General features: G+C 37.8%; 1 protein-coding gene across 6 annotated transcripts in view; it reads right to left on the reverse strand.

The window, feature by feature from the left end:
* Positions 1 to 23920, reverse strand: part of RICTOR (RPTOR independent companion of MTOR complex 2) — a 128808-nt gene extending 104888 nt beyond the window's left edge. For 4 of the 6 annotated variants that reach the window (XM_050793402.1, XM_050793395.1, XM_050793397.1 and 1 more), the window contains exons 1-2: positions 23831 to 23920; positions 23613 to 23660 (exon numbers count right to left, since the gene is read on the reverse strand). In XM_050793402.1, coding sequence (XP_050649359.1) covers positions 23613 to 23660; positions 23831 to 23879 — 97 coding nt within the window. In that variant the 5' untranslated portion in view covers positions 23880 to 23920. Of the gene's footprint in view, positions 1 to 23083; positions 23375 to 23612; positions 23661 to 23830 lie in introns of those variants that run through there. The other 2 variants (XM_050793400.1, XM_050793401.1) reach the window with 2 other exon arrangements.
* Between the last annotated feature and the right edge of the window lie 234 nt (positions 23921 to 24154).

The raw sequence follows: 24154 nt of genomic DNA on the forward strand, positions 1-24154 counted from the left end.
CCTCCACCTACTGGGTTCAAGCAATTCTCCTGCCTCAACCTCCCAAGTAGCTGAGACTACAGGCGCACACTGCCATGTTTGGCTAATTTTCTGTATTTTTGTAGGGACAAGGTTTCACCATGTTGCCCAGGCTGGTCTCGAACTCCTGAGCTCAGGCAATCCACCCACCTCGGCCTCCCAAAGTGCTGGATTACAGGAGTGAGCCACCGTGCCTGACCTACAAAGAGCTTACTGTTAATTTACTCAGTTGTGTTAATGTCATCGTGGTTATGTATTTTAAAAGTCCTTATCCTTTAGAAATACACACTGTTGATCTGAAATAATATATACCTTGGATTTGCTTCAAAATGAATCATGAGGGAAGTGGGAGAATATACAAATGAAGAAAGATGGTCCAATATGTTTATAATGGTTGAAGGTAAAGAATACATGAGGGCTCATTATACTTTTTTTTATATTTTCTTTTCTCGAATTATGTGTATGTTTGAAATTTTTCATAATGAAATATTTTTAATGTCTGATAATCCCAAGGGTTGACAAAAGTATGAATCAACAACTCCTATATATTACCACTGTCAGAATAAAGACATATAAATGGATAATCTTTCTCTCTCCCCATACATACATACATACATACATACATATATGCGGCATATAACCACTAATTTCACACTAAATTATATAATGCAGAGAAACTTACATATAAGTAGCAGGATTCATATACAAGACTATACATAAAATCACTGTATATAATAGCAAGAAACTACAAATAACACAAATGTCCCTGACCAAAAGAATGGATAAATAACTGTTATTTGTTTATTAACACTTGTTCTTAGAGTTTTCATCTAAGCATTTGCCAGACATATGCTGGCGTCTGTAAACAAATAATTTTTCTCACTTAATACTCATAACGACCTTGTAAGATGTACAATATTGTATCCCTTTTCACAAATAAAAAAAGTTAGGCTCAGAAAACTTGACAGCACATCTGGTATTTGCTTGCAAATTATGGAGCAAGAACATGAATTTTGGCTGGGCATGGGGTGGCTCACACCTGTAATCCCAGCACTTTGGGAGGCCGAGGCAGGTGGATCACCTGAGGTCAGGAGTTGGAGACTAGGCTGGCCAACATGGCGAAATCCCATCTCTACTAAAAATAAAAATAAAAAAATTATCTGGGCATGGTGGCGGGGTGCCTGTAATACCAGCTGCTTGGAGGCAGGAGAATCGCTTGAACCCAGGAGGCGGAGGTTGCAGTGAGCCGAGATCACGCCATTGCACTCCATCCTGGGCAACGGAGTGAGACTCTGTCTCAAAAAAAAAAATGAATGTGATTTTCGATTATCCCTTCTACAAACTCAGTTTTCATTTCACAGTAATAATCAGGAATGTATATTTTCAAAAAAGGAGTGATATGCTAATTTTCTAAAATAGCTTAAAATTAATACATAAACAGTCACCTACTCATGATGGTTCAACTTAAAATTTTCTTACTTTAAGATGTTGCAAAGCAACATGCATCCAATAGAAACCGTACTTTGAATTCTGAATTTTGATATTTTCCCGAGCAGCAGTATGTGGTAGGATACTCCTTCATAATGCTGGGCAGAAGTAGTGAGTCAAGATCTCAGTCAGCCACATGATCGCAAGGGTAAACAGGCCAGGCGTGGTGGCTCACACCTGTAATCCCAGCACTTTGGGATGCTAATGTGGGTGGACTACTTGAGAACAAGAATTCAAGACCAGCTTGGCTAACAGCAAGACATCCATCTCTACAAAAAAAAAAAATTTTAATTAGCTGGGCGTGGTGGTGTGCGTGCATAGTCCTAGCTACTTAGAAGGCTGAGACAGGAGGATCCCTTGAGCTCAGGAGTTTGAGGTTACAGTGAGCTATGATCCCGCCACTGCAATCCAACCGGGGCAACAGAAAGAACCAACCCTCTACAGTGTACCCAGTCATTAGCATTTTTTGGATATTGTTTTTGCAACCCATCGTGTCTACAAATACTCATTTTTCACTTACAATGAGTTTAGGGAGTTCATAAGGATGTAATCCCATCATAAGTCTAGGGTTATCTACATTAAAAAAATCTTTTTACAGTATCACAAAGGCAAACTGTAGTTGATCCAGACCTGTACAAATTACCAGTAAGATCTAAAATAACAAGGTTTCCCATAATTTGCAGTTCGTATTTTACGTAGGTACACATAAAATAAAACCAGTGGGGGTCCTGGGGAAGATTACTGACTAGTTTAACTCAGTTTATATATATATGGCATATAACCAGTAATTCCACACTGAATTATATAATGCAGAGAAATTATATAATGCAGGACTAGTTTAACTAATCCTCTTAATACTGTCAGTCTCTTGAAAGTACACTGACAATGGAAACTACCTTTCGTACATAGAGAGCCGCCTTCTTTTGTTAAAAGTCTTTCAAAATTAAGTGATCTCTATAAGTTTCTTCTAGTTCTGAACTCTAAACTCTGCTTACTTGGCTTCTATTTTACAATTCCACACCAATGATCTTCACCTACACTATTTCTGAACCCAAAAAGCCATTCTCTAGTGCAAAGTTTGGCTTACTAAGAATGTCCTGCTCAGACTAAGGGCTAAATATCAAATAAATAACAGTATCAGTTAAGAATCACATCCATGCTACTTTCAGCAATTACATTTGTAAGAGTATTCAATTGATTAGATTACATCCAAACACTTTCATGAGCCAATTTTTTAAAAAAGACAAATCACTAGCCAATTTTTTCATAGTTTTTCTCCAATTTATTTTAGGTTATTTCAATGCCCCTGATGCACCTAACCAATAAAACTTTCTCTGGAAAATGCTAACAGTAAAAAATAATACAATTAAATAAGTACTAAATACTCCTCTATTTGCTAAAAGTACAAAATATCCCTCAGTCAACAAACCAAAAGAGACATTACTCAATTATACTTGTTATGGCAAATCAGGTTTAAACTCTAGCGTCGGCCCTAGTGCTTCCAGGAATACTACCCTGAGGATTATGAACCCTCAGTGTCACTCAGAGGAAAGAGTGTGGTGATTGCTGAGCAATCTCCACCACAGCGGCTCTCATGCATCTGCCAACCGCGAACCATGATTTTATTTTAACAAAGACACACATGCTCATGCTATAGCCTCTTTAAAAAATATTTAGGATCTAGCACGGTGCCTAGCACAAAAATAAATAAAATATTTATTAAATAAATGTTTATTAAATCCACAGAATTAGAAAGCAAGAATAGGTCAGGCGCAGTGGCTCACGCCTGTAATCCCAGCACTTTGGGAAGACGAGCTGGGTGGATCACTAGGTTAGGAGTTTAAGACCAGCCTGGCCAACATGGTGAAACCCTGTCTCTACTTAAAATACAAAAAATGAGCTGAGCATGGTGGTGGGTGCCTGTAATCCCAGCTACTCGGAAGGCTGAGGCAGGAGAATCACTTGAACCTGGGAGGTGGAGGTTGCAGTGTGCAGAGATCGTGCCACTGCATTCCAGCCTGGGCGACAGTGCAAGATTCTGTCTCAAAGAAAGAAAATAAAACAAAAGAAAAGAGAAAAAAAAAGAAAAGGGGTTAAAAAGGGTTTTAATTTTAACAACTGGCTGAAAATCTAAATGCTAAAGAACAGACTGCAGGGATCACATTCACTTTAAAAAAAAAAGTACAAAGAACATATGAATAAAAGCTGTGAAATGAAAGACAAGAACTTCCCCCAAATCTGCCTATAAGCCATTCTGATTCAGCTCCAAGAAAAAATGATTGTTTCCAAAGCATTCACAGCCCACATATCTTGGTGCTGGATGGGTGGGACGACAGTGGCAGTTACAGTTGAATAAGGGGAAAGACTGACATAAATGAGAGGAAGGGGAGAGCTCATATCCAGAATGAAAATTTATTTGAAATTAAAGTTAACTTCACTCATTCTGCTATTTTCAGTACTTCTACATATTCCCAAGGATACATTCAACATCTAAATTAAAGCACCTAACTGCAACAGCAGCATGAAAGTAGATCAAATGAACAGAATAATTTTTTACAAAGATTATATAAGGCTAAGAAGTCCCTTCTGGGCCTCTTGATTTGTCAGTCTAGCTCAATCATCCATTCAGTCTACATTTTTTGAATAACATGCAACTAACTGGAGGTTCCTGAAGAGCAAGGTCTGATTATCTTGTAACCTCAACCTTCAGAAAAACTGGCAGAATACTCTGTTATATACCCATTAAATACAGCATTTCCACCCACAGTGAAAAGAATTGTTGTTAAAATTAGTAATCAGGCATTACTTGATAACTCAAAAATATTAATTAGTGTTATACATACATCGCTTAATAGGAAATCTATTAATACCACTATCATTTCCACAATGTTTGGTTTTGCTACCTCGTCTTGAAAAACAGTACACTACTTCAGTTTCAAGTTATTCAAATGGAATAATCTTGCCTGTCTTGTAACAAAAATGAAAGAATTAATTCATTCACTTATTAATTCAGTTAACACTGATTTAATGACATGTGCTATGGAGTGCCTGCTCCAAGGGCTATAGTCTATTGTCCAAGCAGCAGTGATTTTTTGAAATTATCTCACCATATCACACTCCTGCCTAAAACCCTCTAATGATTTCCCTTTGCAGTTGTACCACCTTCTCCAAGTTATTACTTGTCTCCCTCTCTCTCCTAATCTCATATTCCTATACTCTCTCTCTCATTCATCAAGCACTAGCCATACTGGTTCTTTCTGGTCTCTTTGATAGTCACATTTTTTAGGCTAGTTTTTCCTTCTACGTGGAAGACTTTCCTCCTTTACATGGTGCCTCCTTGTTAGTCGGTATCAACTAAACATTACTACTTAAGAGAAGCTTTCTCTGACGACCCCCCCCCGGCCATCACTCTTTTTCACATACCTGATTTTACACTATTAAGAGCATTTATCAGTACCTAAAATTCTGCATTCACGTGTTTACTGTCTGTGTTCTCACCACCAGACTATAGGTCTCTCAAAGGTAGGGACTCAACATATTTTTTTCACCGCTGAATCAGTACCCAGCACACAGTAAAGGTCCACAAATATTTGTCTACTGTGATAGAGAGGCAGACATGTGAATAAAATTATACCAATTATAAGAAAGTTAAAATACAATATATTATAAAAGCCCAAATGAAGAAGATGTTCAACTCTGCGAGGGAAGACTGACTTTTTGGAAAACTTTGTTGGTTACAGAGAAGAGAAGAGATTGGAAAAGAACAGAACTAGAATAGGCAGAGTAGTTACGAAGTCAATAGAATCATCGGGAAAGATAATAAGGGCCTGAATAAAGGCACGGCAACAGAAAGGGAAAAAACAAATTTGCAAGTATTTCAGAGATAAAATCATTACCATCTGGTCTCAGATTGGATATGTGGAATAAGGACAAGGAACGAGGTTAAGATGTCTCCTAGGTGTCTTCTTTGGCCCAATTAAAATACTTCTTTTAACCCAGAAAGATTTTTAGAATAATGAGATAATTAGCCAGTTTGAAAGATATTAAGTTTGATGTACTTGACTACATGGTTATGATGTTGAGTAAGCAGCAAAACTGGTCTGGAGTCCTCAAGCTAAAACACAAATTTGATGGTCAATTATTCAGTCAACAAATATTTATCCAGCACTTACTATGTCCCAGGGCTGTTCTAAGCACCAATGATGCAATGGTGAACAAAACAAAGTACTTGTCTCCTCACAAAACTTACATTCCAGGGAGATAAGAAATATGTACCATAATGTCAGTAGTGACAAATGCTATGAAAGAAAAAGCAATAATGCCAGGCACAGTGGCTCATACCCGCAATCCCAGCATTTTGGGGGCCAAGACAGACGGATCACTTGAGTCCAGGATTCAAGACAAGCCTGGGCAATGTGGCAGAACCCTGTCTCTACAAAAAATACCAAAAAAATTTGTCAGGCTTGGTGGCATGTGCCTGTACTCCCAACTACCTGGGGGTGCTGAAGTGACAGGATCACTTGAGTCTGGGAGGTCGAGGCTGCGGTGGGCCATGATTGTGCCACTGCCCTCCAGCCTGGGTGACAAAGCAAGACCCTGTCTCAAAAAAGAAAAGGCAATGCGATTAAAAAAGAAAAAAAAAAAAAAGACAAGTGACAGAGAGAGGAGCTACTTCAGATAGAGTGATCAGAGAAGGCCTCACTGATGATAAGGTGACATTTGAACAGAGTTAAACAGAGTGAGGGAGTAAGTAATACAAATATAGGAGGAAAAACAATCCATAAAGAATATGATAAAGTACAAATTTGGGTCGAAGAAAATATGATTAGGAATGACCAGCACAGAAATTATTTCACTAAACACAGTGAATCAGGGGAGAGTTAGGAAATGAGAATGGTAGTAGAGGTAGTCAGGGACTAGATTACAATAGCAGTACTGCATACAGTGGTAATTTATTTAAAACTAATTACCTACCCTGCAAATACCACCTTCCAGTACGTAAAACAGTGCTGAGAAAAGAGCAGGTACTCAATGTATTATTTTCCAATACATGAGTGAATAAATTAATGAATTAATAACTTCCCAAATTTGAGCCCGATTATATCTGACCATTTCCCAAACTCCAATTCATCCTCGAAGGACAAACCAAACGGCAACTTGAAGGACTAATAATATAAAGGATAACCATAAAGGCCTTACAAACTTTAGCAATCTTCACTAGTAGAATTTTAAAATGTTTTGAACAATAGCAACATCAATGGAACCAATGACGTTGGTTCCATTGATCCTGTCCCTTGCAAGAATGCTTAAAAGAAAACAACAACTACTTAGTAAGTATATAATTTCTGGGATGTCTGCTAAATTAATCCATCACTCCATAAACTACATTTAGTAATATTTTAATAATCAAAATATCACTTTAGACAAAGTTCAGATCATGTGGAACAGTCATCAGGTTACTGCACTACTTCAGCTTTATTCTATGGAAAGTCATTTAAAATGGTTGGAAAAAGGAAAATGATGTGTTGGTGTATATAAGAGCAATAAATAATACAATCCTGGTTAAAAATATACATTTACTGCATTATATCACTCTTAATAGAATCAAGCAATCACTTAAAATTCACCACTAAAAACAAGTATTCTTTTGGTAGCTAATAATCTACACTCAGTTTAAATCTGCTTAGTGAACTAAATAGTCCAGACTCAGAGTCAGCAAGGATCTGTCAAAGTTATATTAAGTGTTCCCATCGTCAGGAAATTCCCAACTCATTGTTTTCCACACTTTCAAAGAGTGTATGCATAAAAATTTAATATACTTCAAGTATTTAAAATAAATTAATACTAATATTTATCAGCATTTAGAAAATGTACTTCATCAGAAACTTCACCTTCTACACTTCAGTATTTTTGTTTCACTTTCATATTTACTTAGTGCTTTTGCATACTAAAATAAGTAAAAATTTTCTTTATTTTAAAAGTCTATGCTAAACAACACACATTGCCAAGTTGCTGTCAGATATTTAATTGATTTCCTACAAAATACTTGGTTTAAATTTCTTGGAGACAAGCACCAAAAGAAAGGCAGTGGAATCTTTTCCTATTCCAACTCTCACGTCACTATTTCTTAGGGGGGAAAAAAATCACTGAAAACAACAAAAAAATCTAAATGTTAAAACTTATTTTAAATCAAGGAACATAAAAAAGTATGAAGTACAACAAAAGAAAAATATAATTCATCTATATAGCATGTTCTATTTAAAGGGCTGTCTGAAGAAAGGCTAGAAATAGCAAAATAGAAACAGAAAGCAATGAGAGAAACTGAGAAAAACAAGGTAGAAAGAGAAACAATCACACAGAGATAGGTTGTTAAGTATCAATGGGATGTTAGATACTCTCAGTCTAATAAAGTTCTAACATATCTATTAGAAAATCCAGGACATTACTTTATAACTTCTCTCTTATGTGAAACCTGGAGTCGTACAACACAGTTCTAATGGTTCATTTTGAGCTCTTAAAATAGAGAATCAGAAAAGATATTTATATATGTATGCTCTTTCACATAGAAGCATCTCTATTTTGTATTCTAACTTTTCTACTTTGATGCACAATTACAACTGCATGTTGTAAATCTAACATATTAACAAATATTGATATTTTCACGTGAGCATATTGTCGAACTGAGGACCAAACAATGTTTATCATCTTCCCTTTTTCTCTGTAGAAATACTAAATTGATTTTGGTAATCATCCCAGAAACACAATTAGGTCAACACAAAACTTCTACTAGATTGCAATTCTAATTTTTTCAACTTTCTAATCTGTAGTTTTGAAGTCTTTATAAGTAATTTGATTATTTTTCATTTAACAGTCATTCAAAAATAAAAATTCACCTATCTAGATATATTATTAACTGGCCAAAACCTGTTCAATGAAAAGGTCAGGCTGAAGACAGAGAAGAGAAATGGAGATTATTTAAAATTTTTAAATTAAGGTGGAATTACTGTAATTACTTCAAACTTTGTCCACTCATATAAACCCACTGCCAATCCTAAGGAATCCATCCACATCATAACATACCTGATACACATGAGCAGACTTAGATTAAAATAACTTTAACTCTCTATATACAACATGGTGATAAGACATAACATCAGATATAAGAAGGCAGATACAAAAGAGTATACACTCTTACTTATCACCATAGATTAGTTTGGCCTGTTTTTGAACTTTATAAAAAGAGTACATCTACTGCATGAGTACATTTTATAAAGTTCGAAAACAGACTAAAGTAATCTACGGTGATAAATAAGAGTACATACTCTGAGCACTCAAAGATGTACTCATTTAAAAAGTTCAAAAACAGGCTGAACTAATCTATGGCATTAAAGGTCAGGATAGTGCCTTCCTTGGCTGGGGAAGTAGTGCCGGGAAGGAAATAGAATGGGAGCTTCCAGGGTTTTGCAATATTATGTTTCTTGATCTGGGTTCTGATTCCCCATGTGTTCAATTTGTCAAAATTCTCAGAACCGTACATTTATAACAGACTTTTTGGATCTATGCTATCTTTCAATAAAGGAAAATTTTTATATAACATCTACTGTCTTCTCTGTAGTTCTGAAGGTCCTCAACAACTTACCCTTATCCTACAAATCTAATACTAAAATTCTATATTCTTTTTTTTTTCTGTATTAATAGGTTTTATTTATTTCTTTTTTTTTTTCTTTTTTTATACTTTAAGTTCTAGGGTACATATGCACAACATGCAGGTTTGTTACATATGTATACATGTGCCATGTTGGTGTGGTGTACCCATTAACTCATCATTTACATTAGGTATATTTCCTAACGCTATCCCTCCTCCTGTCCCCTCCCCACATAAAATTCTATATTCTTATGGTTCCTTTCAGGAAAATGTTTCATGTTTTTATTCAAGCCCTATTTTCTCTAGATTTAACTACATTCTACCCATCCAAGGTTGAAACAATCCTCCACTTTCTATGATTTTTTTCTAGCTCATATCAATCTCTCTATTCTCATCTCTTTTGCTTTTATTGACCATACAAATAAGAACACGTATATCTATTTCTTTATATCTATGTGCTAAAACTGTAAAAAATATTTTACAAACATTTCCTTCAATTCTCAAATAAGTGTTATCTCAAAAGGAGATGAAGAAACATGCTCAGAAAAGGCAACTTGTCCAGAGCCCAAAACTTCTCAAAGGCAGGATCAAGATTCAAATCCAGATCTGTCTGGGTCCAATACCATGCTTTTAGTCAATACTAGACTGTCTTCACACCATGCAGTCAGTACCCTATTAGATGTTATTTTGTCCATATTAGCCATATTTTGTAACTTATTAGCTATCTTCATATAATCCTATTATCCATATTACATACATATAAGCCAACTCTCTATCAAGTCATACTTCACCTATTTTGAACTATGCTATGAGGCAATTACCTATTTGGAAAACCAGTACTCAAATGTAAGCACTCCAAAAAATGACAATAAAAATTCAAAGTATGTATCACCACCAAGTTTATTCACATATCTTATGCACAGCAGGGCCTCTTAATTCTTCATAATCACAACCTATTTATCCTATTTTATGTAAATTAGCATAAGACCACACTTACAGTTGCCATTCTACAGCACAATAAAAGTAAAAAAAAAAAAAATAAAGAATTAAAGCACCACTAAACATAGGGACAATAACTGCATTGTAAAGTGGCAGCCAAAAGTAACGCAGAGGCATATAGGAATCAAAAGAGCAGTGAGGTATTACAGAGGGTAGTAATAAATTGTCTTAAGCCCACCCCCAATACAAAAATCAATATTCATAATGATGACCCTAGCCAAGGAGAAAAAGTTAACATATTTTAACTTTTTCTGAAGTTAATAGCTGGTATTTTCTCAAGTTAGAAAAAAAAAAAAAACAGGAATCAGCTCTAGAAATAATTGTATCGAAATGGCTACACATTTCAGATCTCAGTTAATAACCTGGTTCCTGGGGGTTCCAAATCAATACTCTACAATACATAGAATACTCATTTAGTCCTAGCCATGTGATTTATCTTCTATGTGATGCTATCTTTGGGAAGACTGCAAAGGGTTAAATGCATGGGTTTTAGAATCAGAAACAAAGAAAGGAGTCTGAACCCCACCTGTCTCTCTCTCATAATACCTATACGACCTTGGGCTAGTTAGGCATCGCCCCATTTTCCTCATCAGTTACACAGGTGTATTAACGCATATTCTCCTAAGTATGCAGGAAGACAATGGGAATTTAAGTAATGTTTTTAACACACTCCCCAACATACATTATTCAAAATATGGAAGCTGCTGCTACTATTTCTTGTGTTCAAAGACAATTAAACATTTACCACTTACAACAATGCTGGACACATAACCAGTACTCAATAAATACTTGGTGAGTGGCATGTGTATAAGAAGAGAAGGGTAACCAGATCTCTTAATAGCATACAGCAGTGTCCAGCCTGATTACATCTACTACTTTTTATTTGCAAAAACTTACCAAATAAAAGAACTAGGACTAACTGCAGAAAGTTATTCTTTCATTAGAATTTTTACTAAATCAATGTAAGAGTTTTATTAACAAACGTAGCTGCTCAACAAGGGAACAAACCATTGTGAATAACCTACCCATGAGTGGAAGGTTTGAGTGATGGTGGATGACAGCTGTCTGATATTGCAGAGAAAATTCCTGCTTTGAGGGGGGTCTACTAATTTCTAAAGTAGCTTCCAAATATTCTTAAAAACAAACATTAGATTTATATATGCACATACGTATCCAAAATTCATACATATTCACACACTCCAGTTGAACACAATATATTTGTTTTAAAGCAGCAATATATTTGTTTTAAAGGTAATTACACTTTTTCTCTGTGGTACTTTTCCAATATAAAAACAATTATTGATGTATGCAAAAAATTCCTCCAGGAATCAAAAATCAAGTAGAGTTTTTTAGTAAAACAAAGTAACTGTTAAAAGAAACAATGCGTAGCAAAAGGCAACTGCCACAGTTTACCCGAATCTCTTAATCATCTCCTTTTAATTTTGATATGAAGAACAATCAGAATCCTTTCAAATATATAACTTTTTTCATTCTGCTAGGTAAAACAATAATATATACTTGTGTATTCAAAACAATGTTGAAACATGACCATGAAACAACAAACTTTCCCATGAGAAAAAAGACAATGTTAAGGTTCTTATTAAAATAAGGTGGTTTAAAAAATAAATAAATAAATAAATAAAATAAATAAATAAAATAAAATAAGGTGGTTTAAGTATTTTAAAAACTATTCCAACCTAAAATTTAACTCACTACAAATTATTATGTCATGTAAGAATTATTCTTATATAACATATGAAACCTTATATGACATAAGAATTAATCTGACCTGCTTTGTACTGTTATGCCATTCGAAAACACCACTGAAAGTTCTAGCTAACAGTAATAAGTCACTGTAAATAAACAAGGTAGGAAATAGCTTAGTATTCAAACATCCATTATTATAATTTTATACTAATACATGTGATAGATATGATTAAAAACTTACAACACATACACTGAACAAACAGTTTCACAATATTCCACCTGCTACCTGGTTACTTATCCAGAAACTACCACATAGCTGAATGTTAAGAGTTCACAGCTCACCTACCTCAAAAGGTGTTTCCAACCACTGGAGTCTCTCCCTGCAACTCCATTCCCCTCAGAGTTTTTCATTTTTCCTTTTTTTTTCTTCTTGAGGGAGGGGAGTGGTGGTGATGGTAGTGTGGTGAATATTAGAAAGTGCATTATAGAATTATGAGTGGAAAAAAAGTGCAATTAAAAATTTTAGTATATGAGGGTCGAACACTAAGCATGGAAATAATTAGCAATACTATTTTAAGATGTGATTTGAAGTATGAAACTACTGACAAAAATATGTATGTGCACACAGCTAAAACAGCTAAATACACTTTTATCTGACAAGCTGTTGCTTCTTAGTAACTAAATTACTTGGCAACCTTCTTTGTTTATAGCTTCTATGTCTCTTCATTCTCTATTCATTATAAAAAACACATGAAATTTCACTGGATTCAATGCAAGATGACTAAAATCCCTGAAGTCCTGTTTTGCTGCTATAATAATGCAATAATTTCCACAAACACTATTTATCCTGTACCTAAATCACTAGAGAGCTGGGTAGGGTGTCTGAATTTGGCAATGAAACATTCTGTGGTTCTCAGGATAATCTTCATTTCAAATATTCTGACTGTCAGGTTACATGTTTAAATTTTGAGATCAGAAAATCTGGTGATTTTAGTGTAGAACAAAACAAAAACACCACCCACCCCATTTATATCCTCTATTTCCAGACTGCATACTTCTAGAAATAAGTTTGATAAATTTACAAAGGCCTTTGAACATACATACTCCTTCCATTAAACAGTATTACTGAAGGTGCGAGACATATGCACTACAAAACAATGGAAGAAAAATATTACTAATTATTTATGCTGGAGTCTGGAATGCAGACATTTATAGACTCATAGTCACAAGTACACACAAACAATTAGTATTTCACAGTGTGCCCCAAATCTTTCAGTCCAGCAGTACCTTCTAAGGCCAGAAGAGCCTGTCTGTAATGTAATCATTCTTCAACAGTTAAGGAATTTATATACAGGAATACAAAACTTATCGCTAACTTTTTCTCAACATTATCTTGAAATACTAAATAATGTACCAGGAAAATGTTCATTCAAAAAATTAAGTTATAAGTTTTAAAACCCTGGTGCAGAGCTCTACCTATTTGAACGCTACTCTTTTATGCAAAAGTCTTACAAGTGTCATTATATCCTCACTTCTAAAAGATCTTCCTTCTAGGTCATTCCTTACTGATCTCCCATTTTTTCTGAATTCCTCTAGCTATCAGAGTCCCTTACAAAGATAACTGGCATGTGCTTCAAATACTACTGTCTTTTAACTGTACACTGATATAGCTATATCCCAACAGAAACTCCCTGAAGGAAGATATATGCCTTCCTCAATCACAACAGTATTAACTAACCCATGTGATCATAAAATATATATATAAATACAATTAACCCATGTCATCAAAACTATACTGGTTGACATTAATAAAATCATTACAAATCCAAATTAACACAATGGGGTTAAAAAAAAAAAAAAAGGAAAAGTAATTGAAGGAGCCAGATTCTTGAAAATCCAGGTAATTAAGGTTAAAAAAATGTTTTCTGTATTTCTTACCAACATCTTTAACAGGATATGTTTAAAGCGTCAGAATATCCTCAATTTTATATTTTATATAAATTTCATCATTCCAGGTACATTGCTCAGTTTACGTAATCTGGCTGGAAGCCTCTAAAAGAGGAATATGAAGAATATACTTATATTTATTATCTTTCAACCCTATTACTTTGGGTATATGAATTTTATACATATTAACTAGTTTTACATAATTATTTTCAATTTACTTTTATGTCTGTGTAATTTTATAACTACATTTGTTGTACAGACATAATTTTTAAGGAGCCATTCAACTTTAACCTGGCCACTGTAACAAAAAAACCACAAATAACAGTATCTGTATATGACCCAAAAAGCATTAAGTCAACTTCAATTATTCATACAGATTATCTAACAAATATTTTAATCTGTTTATGTTCTTCCACTAACAGTATTTGCTTAGGAAACAAAAATCTGTGCTAATAATTCAAATAAAATGTAGAAGAAAATATACATCAATCTATTGTGGGAGAGAAAGGAACATAAAATATTTTCTCACCAATATAAATATTTGAGATTATATATTTAGCATTCTTCTACCATTATTCATCTTTTTAAGGCAGGTAATTGAGAATGGACTGTATTTAATAGCTTGGTGACAGAGGCACAGATATACAGGCAAGCAAATCATTCGCTCACCCCACTGAGATTTTTGCAGTCTTACTCTTGGTAGCCTGACACCTGGAAGCAGGAGGAGGCAGCAAGTCACTGCAGGTTGATCATTAAAAGGAAATTGAGAGTTGACTGTAATTTAAGTTTAAAGTGCTATGAAACACCACCACTCCTACATGTATTCATTATTGTTTGTGGGAATACTACTCACAGTGATTTAATAAGGCTACAAATGCTTTCTTTTTAACCTTTTCAATATTCCAGGTCTGTAGTGATATGTGAGAATTATAAAGATAAAAGGCTAAAGTGCTACAAGTATAAAGTAGTATGCATTTTAGAGGTGAGGAGATAGAAGCCCAGATAGGTAAAACAGCATGCCACATCTTCCTCAGATTAAAGTAGAACCTCATTCTCTGGACTTCAACTTCGATACAACAGTCTAGCATCCCCTTCAATTCAAAACTCTTCTTTTGGCTTACGTATCAGGCCATTCTTGCATTCTTACAAAGAAACACCTAAGACTGGGTAATTTATAAGAAATGAGGTTTAATTGGCTATCATTTCTGCAGCCTATACAGGAAGCAAGGCACCAGTACTTGCTTCTGGGGTGGCCTCAGGGAGCTTCTACTCATAGCAAAGACAAAGTGTGTGTAGGCATCTCACATGGCAGAGCAGTAGCAAGAGAGAGCTGGGGGGAGGAGTCACACTCTTTTAAATAACCGGATTTTGTGAAAACTTACAAAGATAGCACCAAGCCATGAAGGATCCACTCCCATGACCCAAACACCTCCCACCATGCCCCATCTCCAGCATTGGAGATTACAATTCAAGATGAGATTTGGGTGGGGACAAATATCCAAACTATATCATTCTGCCCATGGCCCCTCCCAAATCTCATGTCCTCCTCACACTGCAAAATATACTCATGCCTTCCCAACAGTCTCCCAAAGTCTTAACTCATTCCAGCATCAACTACAAAGTCCACAGTCTCATCTGAAACAAGGCAAGTCCCTTCCACTTATGAGGCTGTAAAGTCACAAACAAGTTATTTACTCCCAAGATACAACGGGGATATACGCATTGGATAAACACTGCCATTTCAAAAAGGAGAAATCAACCAAAAGAAAGGGGCTACAAGCCCCATGCAAGTTCAAACCCCAGCAGGGCAGTCATTAAATCTTAAAGCTCCAAAATAATCTCTTTTGACTCTGTGTTCTACATTCAAGGCACACTGCTGCCAAGGGTAGGCTCCCAGGGCTTTGGGCAGCTTTGCCCTGTGGCTTTGCAGGCTTGCCCCAGGAATGCTCTCACAAGTTTTAGTTGAACGCCTGTGGCTTCTCCGGGTAGAGCACGCAAACTGCCAGTCAAGCTACCATTCTGTGGTCTGGAGGATGGTAGGCCCCTTCTCACAGCTCCATTAGGCAGTGCCCCACTGGGGACTCTGGGGGGCTCCAACGCCACATTTCCCCTTGGCCCCACCCTAATAGAGATTCTCTGTGACGGCTCCATCCCTGCAGCAGGCTTCTGCCTAGACATCCAGGCTTTCTCATACATCCTCTGAAATCTAGGCAGAGGCTCCCAAGCCTCAATTCTTGCATTCTGTGCACCTGCAGGCTTAATACCATGTGGAAGCCATCAAGTCTTATGCCTTGCACCCTTTGAAGTAGCAGCCCGAACTGTACCTGGGCCCCTTTGAGCAAGGCTGGAAGACTGAGTGGCTGGGATGCAGGGAGCAGTTGTCTTGAGGCTGTGCAAGGCAGCGAGCACCGGCCTGGCCCAGGCACACAAAACCATTCTTCCTTCCTAGGCCTCTGGGCTTACGATGAGAGGGGCTGCTGTCAAGGTCTCTAAAATGCCTTGAAGGCCTTTTCTCCAAAGTCATGGGTATCAGCACTTTGGCATCCATTTAATTATGCAAATATCTCTAGCAAGTGGTTGCTCTACAGCCTGCCTGAATTCCTCCCCTGAAAAAGCTTTTTCTTTGCCACATGGCTAGGCTGCAAATTTTCCAAACCTTTATGTACTGCTTCCTGTTTAAAAATAAGTTCCAACTTTAAGTCATTTCTTTGCTCCTACATCTGAGCATGGGCTGTCAGCAGCATCCAGGACACATCTTGAACACTTTGCTGCTTAGACATTTCTTCTGCCAGATACCAGAGGTCATCACTCTTAAGTTCAAACTTCCACAGGTCCCTACAGCATGAAGAGAATGCAGCCAATGCTTTGCTAAAGCATAATGAGGGTGACCTTTGCTCCAGTTCCTACTAAGTTCTTCATTTCCACCTGACACCTCATCATCATAGACTTCATTGTCCGTACCACTACCAGCATTTTGATCACAACCATTCAACTAGTCTCTAAGAAGTTCCAAACTTTCCCTCATTTTTCTGTCTTCTTCTGAGTCCTCCAAACTCTTCCAACCTCTGCCTGTTACCCAGTTTCAAAGCTGTTTCCATATTTTCAGGTATCTTTAGAGCAGTGCTCCACTCCCACTTACCAATTTTCTGTAATAGGCTGTTCTTGCACTGCTATAAAGAAATATCTGAGACTGGGTAATTTAAAAGAAAAGAAATTTAATTGGCTATTGGTTCTGTAGGCTATACAGGCAGCACGGTGCCAGCATCTGCTTCTAGGGAGGCCTCGGGGTGCTTTTCCTCAAGATGGAAGGTGAAGCACAAGTAGGCATCTGACATGGTAAAGTGGGAGTGAGAAAGAGTAAGAGGGCCACACACTTTTAAACAATGAGATCTTGCTAGAACTCACTATCACAAAAACACCACCAAGCCATGAGGGATCCACTCCCATGGCCCAAACACCTCCCACCAAGCCCCACCTCCAGCACTGGGGATTACAATTCAACATGAGATTTGGGTGGGGACAAATATCCAAACCGTTTTAGCTTAAGGGATCACAATCTTCTCTCTTCTCTTCTGTTGACTCCTTTCTTCTTATTGATTCCTACCCTATGATATACACCCTCATCATCTTATCTATCCTCAAACATTCAAATCTTAAGCTCTTTCTCCATTTATATCCCCTTTCTCAACCTCTTATACACAGAGCAATCAGATCAGAAATTCAGAACAACTAAAACCTCCATTCTAGTATTTTCTGCCACCTTTTACATATTTATATAATCACCTGAAATTCAAGGTGCAAAGCTGAACTCATTATCATCCTTCCCCAAATGACTTCTCCATTTTACGGCACCACCAATTTCATTGTCCCTCAGGACAGCAAACCTAAAGCACGCTTTTCCCTCTAATCTCCTTAATACTGTACTATTCCTTTTCCCATGTCTCTCACTCCCTTTTTCCAGTCAATTAATGCTTCAGTGATTATCTGATAGATGCTGGGGGAAGGAGATGTTAAAAATGGGTAAAACAGGACTCCTGCCCTCAAGAAGCTAAAGATCTAGTGAAGGGGGAAGAAACTGGACAAAGAGATAAAGTAAGACAATGGTAAGTGCAATTTAGAAAAGAATAAAATAAAGATGTAAAAAAGTAGAGAAGGAAGCAATAAATTCCCACTGGGATAAGGAAGGATCTCCAGAAGTGGCATGTGACCTCAACCTTAAGAATTAGGACTTCTATAGATAAACTGTGCTGGAAATGTAATTCAAGGCAAAGGAAATACCTATGCAAGGTCAAGCAAATGTGAAACTGCATGCCATGTTCAAGGAATAGCAAACATTCTTCTTTGACTAAAAGATTCTCAAGTAGGGGCATACAGTCTCCACAGAGAAAGAAGAGGAATGGAGGTTGGTGCTTTAAATTGGCAAACTCTCCCCCAATCCTCTGAGACGGACTGTGTGTAAAAAGTGAACAATGCAAAGAGGCAGATATATTGACATGTGTACGGTTAAAACAGTACAGAAGAAAACCATATGGGAATAAATCAAAAAAGGCCTTGAATGCCAAGCTAAAGAAATGTGGACTGTATTTTGTGAGCAACGATGAGCCTAGAAAATGTGTGCATGTGTTTTGTTTTGTTTTTTCATTTAAGAGAAAAACCAGATCAAATCTAGATTTCTGGGAAATAATCCTGGCAGCCATACAGTAGACCGAGTGAAAAAAGGTGAGAAGATGTTACTGTCACAAGATGACATAATAGGATATGAACTGACAATGGGAACAGGAGAGACTGAATTCAGTAACTATTTCAAAAGCAAATCAGAGGAGTTTAGCAACACAACAAAGGATAAGCAGTGGATCTTTAGCTTGAGGATGGCAGAAATACCTAGAATGTGAAAAGCGGGCACACTTTGGGGTGCAAAGTTTTACACATCACAACTCTGAGATGATTACCAGACACATACCAGTCACTCACTAAGCCCTGTGACAATGGTTAAGTTACTTATCTGAGTTTTGGTCCTTCAAAATTTCAAAGCCTGTATTCTCAACTGTAAAGCAAGGATAATAAGTGTAGCTAAAACATATATTAAGTAAAATAATGAAATCAGTGCCTGGCACAAAGCTAGTATTATAGTAATAGTATTTATAATAGCAGAATGTGGAACTTAAAAATGCCCACAAATTTTGCAAGAGGTTACTAGCATCTTTTAAGAAATTATTTTCAGTACAGAGGGAGAGTTTTGCTTACAAGAGTTTAGTGGTTAAGCAATAAAGTTGTGGAGTGAAGACAAGCTATTCTGTCTGTAGAGCCTTCATTAAAAAAAACAGTTTTGTAATATTGCCATCACTCCGTATCTCACACTTTCAGCCCATGACTAGCATAGTTACCTGGTCCATGTGAAGAACATAATAATTGCTTGCTGAACATGAGAAAACTAAGCCAACTGGAAGGGAGAAATGAAGAGAAGATCTTAGTTCTACAAATAATCTTGAGGAAACAGTATTAGAAGCATAAAAGTTTTTTCAAGTTACCCTTGGAAAGGAATAGAAATGCTTTATTCTCTGAATCAAAGTAAAGACAGTAAGTCTGGGGAGACAATTGAGGAATTCACACTGGATGGGCAGCCTCTACCTTTTTTATAAGGAAATAAAGTTCACTGCATAGAGTGGGGGGACTACGAAATCAGTCTGAAATCTGGAGAAAGCAAATTAGATAATTCTTCCATTTTAATATGTATTTGACTTCATTTCTGTAGCCAACACCATGGTCCCGTCTTCTATCATGTCAGATTATATCAGCAGCACCCTAGGCAGCTCCTCTGCTTCCTAACTTTCCCCTTCCCAGGGTATAGTATATTCCCAAGGGAGCACATATTTCCTTCTACTATGTTCACCATTATTCTTTTAAGATTTTAACCCCTCTATGAGACTTCTCTGATCCTTTTACCCATCAGACAGTTGATCATTCTCTCCTCTGGCTACTGTCGCATTACCTTTGTTTCCTATATAGTTTGATCACTTATTTTTCCATCTGCAATCATTTCCTTACATATTCCAATGAACCCCTTAAAAGGGGGAAACAGTTTCCTCATTTTTATTCTTCCAGCAGTTAATTCAGCATCTGGTATATAACAGATGTTCAGTCAATGTCCATTTTGTCTAACTGAACGATTAAACAAATGAGTAAACTCCTAACTAGAAGAAGTTAGAAAATAAAAAGGGTTCAAATCTACATCATTTCGGATAACCTTTCTACTTTTCTAGGTATTAAACGGCAACCAAAACAGTTTTTTAGTTCTTAGTGGAAATGTAAAGGGGTTAATCAAAAATTGTAAAACTCAACTGTACTTTTAAATAAATTATATTCTAATAATTATATTTGAACTAGTGTGTCCATGTTTTGGGAATTCACTTTGAACACAATAATTAAAGTAAACCAGGAGGGGTTTACCCAGGAAGAACACTGTATCTTTCCAAGTGATTCAGTACCAGTAAGAGATGCACTACTGGACTGAAATGACAGTCTATCCTTGCATTACGAATTGCAAGAGGAAGCATTTGGGCTTCAAAATACATTTTGGCATGCATTATAGACAGTATTTAATAACATCATTAGCAAATATTGGGGACTTTCACAAATTAAGCAGTCGTCTGAACAAAACTGAAAGCAACAATTAACCAATACAATGACTGTAAAATCTACTATAATGAAGTTCCTAAACTAGATAAAAAATAATCCATCAACAATTTTTAACTGAGGTGCTCTATGTATGAACCACAGCACTAATACCGGTACCAAAACCAATGAAACTTAGAATTCTTCTGAGCCTCAAGAAGCTTGCAAAGCTAGCCAAGTCATTATTAAAATAGTATGAAATTTCCTGGTGTCAGGGAGAAAAATTCTAAGATTCTATGAAATACAGTATCACATTTTATCCGAAGTGAATATAAAAGATTGCACTTCACTTAATTTATTGGAAATGACACAGATTACTTTACAGTTGCTGTATTCAAGAACTCAACTTCAGATAACTATGCCCAATTAGTACAACAGTATGTTTCAAAAAAAGAAGCTCGAATACCATAATTCCTTATTAACAAGTTTATAATTCTCAAAACAACTGTTTGAAGTATTTTTAATGTGAGTTTTACAATTCTGACTTCACAATGTAGGAAGGCAACTAATGTTAAATATCACAAAGTATCCGGTCTTATGCCAAGTATTTTAATTAAGAACTAGCTCATTTACTTTTCACATTAACTCTTTGAAGTTATCTCTTCTTTTAAAAATGAAGAAATCAGGAGTAAAGCAAGGTCAAATAACTTGCCCCAAATCACCCAACTATTAAATCTCACAGCTGAGGTTACAACCCAGAATGATTTGACTTTATAGTCAACTCTCTTCTCACTACACATTGATGGCTCCTTTAGGGATTACAATGACCATGACCTCTATTTTACAATGAGCTGTATTAGGTATATACACAATGAATCTCTAAAAGATTAAATTAAAACAATAAGAATAAAAGCAAACACTGCCTTGGCATTAAACAAAAAAATTTTTGGTTGCCCAAACTATGTTTTTACATACTGTAATCTAATCCACAAACAGCTGCCCTTCAGCTGCAACCCAAACTGCCTCACAGTTCTCAAATTATTACTAAACTTTAATTCCTCATGAATTTTCTTCAAGCCTTCTTTGAACAACGAAATGTTTGTCACAACAGCAACTTTTTAAAACAATAGTATCACTATAAAATGACTAATTCAGATTAATTCTAAACTTCCTTATGATTTAGAAATACAGATCTCATATAATCTCTCACTCTTTATTTTTGCAATCAGTTTTAAATGGCTGTGTATATTTTATTCCAAACTGAAGTACAGTTTGTCAGGGCAAGCCGAAACGGCATTTTCTGCACTATTTATATTAACCTGGAAACACCTATGGACATAGGTGCTTACTAAATTCTGTTAATATAGCATTTTAAATAGTAAACAGAGTTACCTGTGTGCCTCAGTAAAACTGGAGTAAACCAAAATTATCAAAACAGATACGTACCTAAGCTCTTCCACAACTCAACATTTTGATACCAAGCAGAGAAACCACTATACACATGAGCTCGACGAACTCAATGTAAAATACAACTATATTATTTCCCGCACCACATCTAAGCAGGTTTTTAATGCACAAGTTAAACTCAAATTTATTAAGTGCCCCTTTCGCCTTCATCCAAAACACATATGCCTGTATATAAATTAAATCACTCAACTAATTACATCTTTTACAGACCTGAAATTGTAGAAATTATGCTTGTTAGGAAGTTTACCAGTAAATCTATTTTACATAGATTTTTCACATGTATGTTATAGCCAAGTTTTCAAACAGTTGCACAGGAGTAAATAGCTTTACATCTTTCTGTACTAATTCTCAAAACCGATCTGCTGAAAAAAATGTTGGAAATCAGTGCACTGATAATCTAATTAGTAGGCATTTCCAAGACTTAAGTTCTATTATATTGTATTATATTTTATAAACTGGCTTGTAAAGGGACCTAGTTCCCCCAAAACTAAGTCCCTGAACTTTCAGAATAAAATACTAAGTTATAAAAATGTACTCTTGTAGCTAAGTGAAAGCTGACTACTCAGTTTATAAAACAGTGATCTTACACTGTGATATGCAAAATAAAACAAATTAGAAAATGCACTACGCTTTCACTCTTGCCTTAGCCAACAAGGAGCCCAGGTTTAACAAATTACTGTAGATAACAGTCATTACGTCAGGTACGACATAGCGTAAAAAACTGATCTCATACAGAATGTCTACAAGTTTTTGTTTGTTTACTTCCTAAGGTGTTTCATAGATCTCAGAAACCGATTCTGTACAGCTGAACCGGGTTACACTCCAAGCTACAGCCCGTGTGAAATATGACTTCGTCGGAATCAGCAGGCTAAATCCTGTTTATCGTGGAGAGAAAAGAATCTTGTACGTAACTACTAAATCTTCAACGAGATAATGTCGAATAAACTCTAGTACTGTGAGTGATACAAGAAACACTGGCTAGCAATGGGATTAGGTCATTAAAAATATAAGCCGGGTTTCCTCAGTTCGGGAGGTGTAAACAAACCCATCTCCACTGCAGAAGGTAAACAATGAACCTGCAGCAGGGTGAGGGGGCGGTCTTTAGCCAACTACAGTCCCAGCGGCCCGGGAAAGGGAAGCAGAAGGGAAACAGCATAAACCAGACATTTAGCAGTAATGACCAGTCCTAGGTTTCACTACCGAGTTATCAATGCTGCGGGTCCCCACAGGACGGTGGGCAAAGGGGAAAGCAGTCACGAAGTCGGCAAACACCGAGCAGGTCCGGCTTCTGCTCCGGGGACGGGGAGGGCAGGATGTGGTCGCTCTTTCCTCAAACATCCTCCTGCAACCTAAATAACAGCCTCTACCTCCCTCCGGCTGCCCCCAGCTTGGGCTGCCAGACTCCAGGATAGGTGCAAACCACTCTGCCGGAGCTCGAGCCCAGAGGATCGCTGGGTCTGCCGAGTTTCACTCGGGGCTCCCCCGCACCCGCAGCAGCCCGAGGCCCGGAGAAGGGCTCGGGCGAGGGAAGCGGGTGCCGGGAAGGGGGATGGGTCCGGAGAGGCGGACCCGGGCTCGGCTCCCGGGGGCCGGCAGGCGGGGCTCCGGCTCTGCCACCCGCACCCCGCCGGTCCCGTGCGGGGCCCGCCCCTGCCTCTGGCCCCCAGCCCCGGACCCGGCTCCTCCCCAGCAACGCGCCCTCGCCGGCGCCCGCGGCGCTCCGCGTTACCTCGGGTCAGATCCAGCGGGACGTTCTCCTCGCCGCTGTCATTCCGCCCTGCGCGAAACAGACACACAGCCCCAATTAGGATTCGCTCTCAGGCCAGCTGCGGCTGCCCTGGCTCCGGCCAGCGCCCCGGCTCGCTCCCCCACCCAGGGCCAGGGGAAGGCAAGTGCCAGGGGTGGCGGGCGCCGGGCGACGGGGAGTGAGGGTTGCAGCGGGCTTACCTCGTACTCGGAGGTTCTTCAGAGAGCGGCCGCGGCCGATCGCCGCCATATTGACGGGTTTCAGTCACAACACCGGAAACCTCGCCCAATCGCGCGAGAACCCCTTCCCCTCCCCGCGCGCCGCACCCGCCCCCCGCGGCACCTCCCCCGCCCCCTAGGCGGCGACGGCGGCTGGTGGTGCTGTCTCTGCCCGGGCGCGGAAGGAGCACTGAGCCGACCCCAAGGTCTGCACGAAGTTCGCTGCGCCAGCCCACCCGCCCACGCCGGACCCGGAGGGCACGTTCGCCGGGAGGGGCAGTTCCCACGAGGAAAGTCCCATTGATG

The sequence above is a fragment of the Macaca thibetana genome, chromosome 6 (assembly GCF_024542745.1).
Source record: "Macaca thibetana thibetana isolate TM-01 chromosome 6, ASM2454274v1, whole genome shotgun sequence".
Lineage (NCBI taxonomy): Eukaryota > Metazoa > Chordata > Mammalia > Primates > Cercopithecidae > Macaca > Macaca thibetana.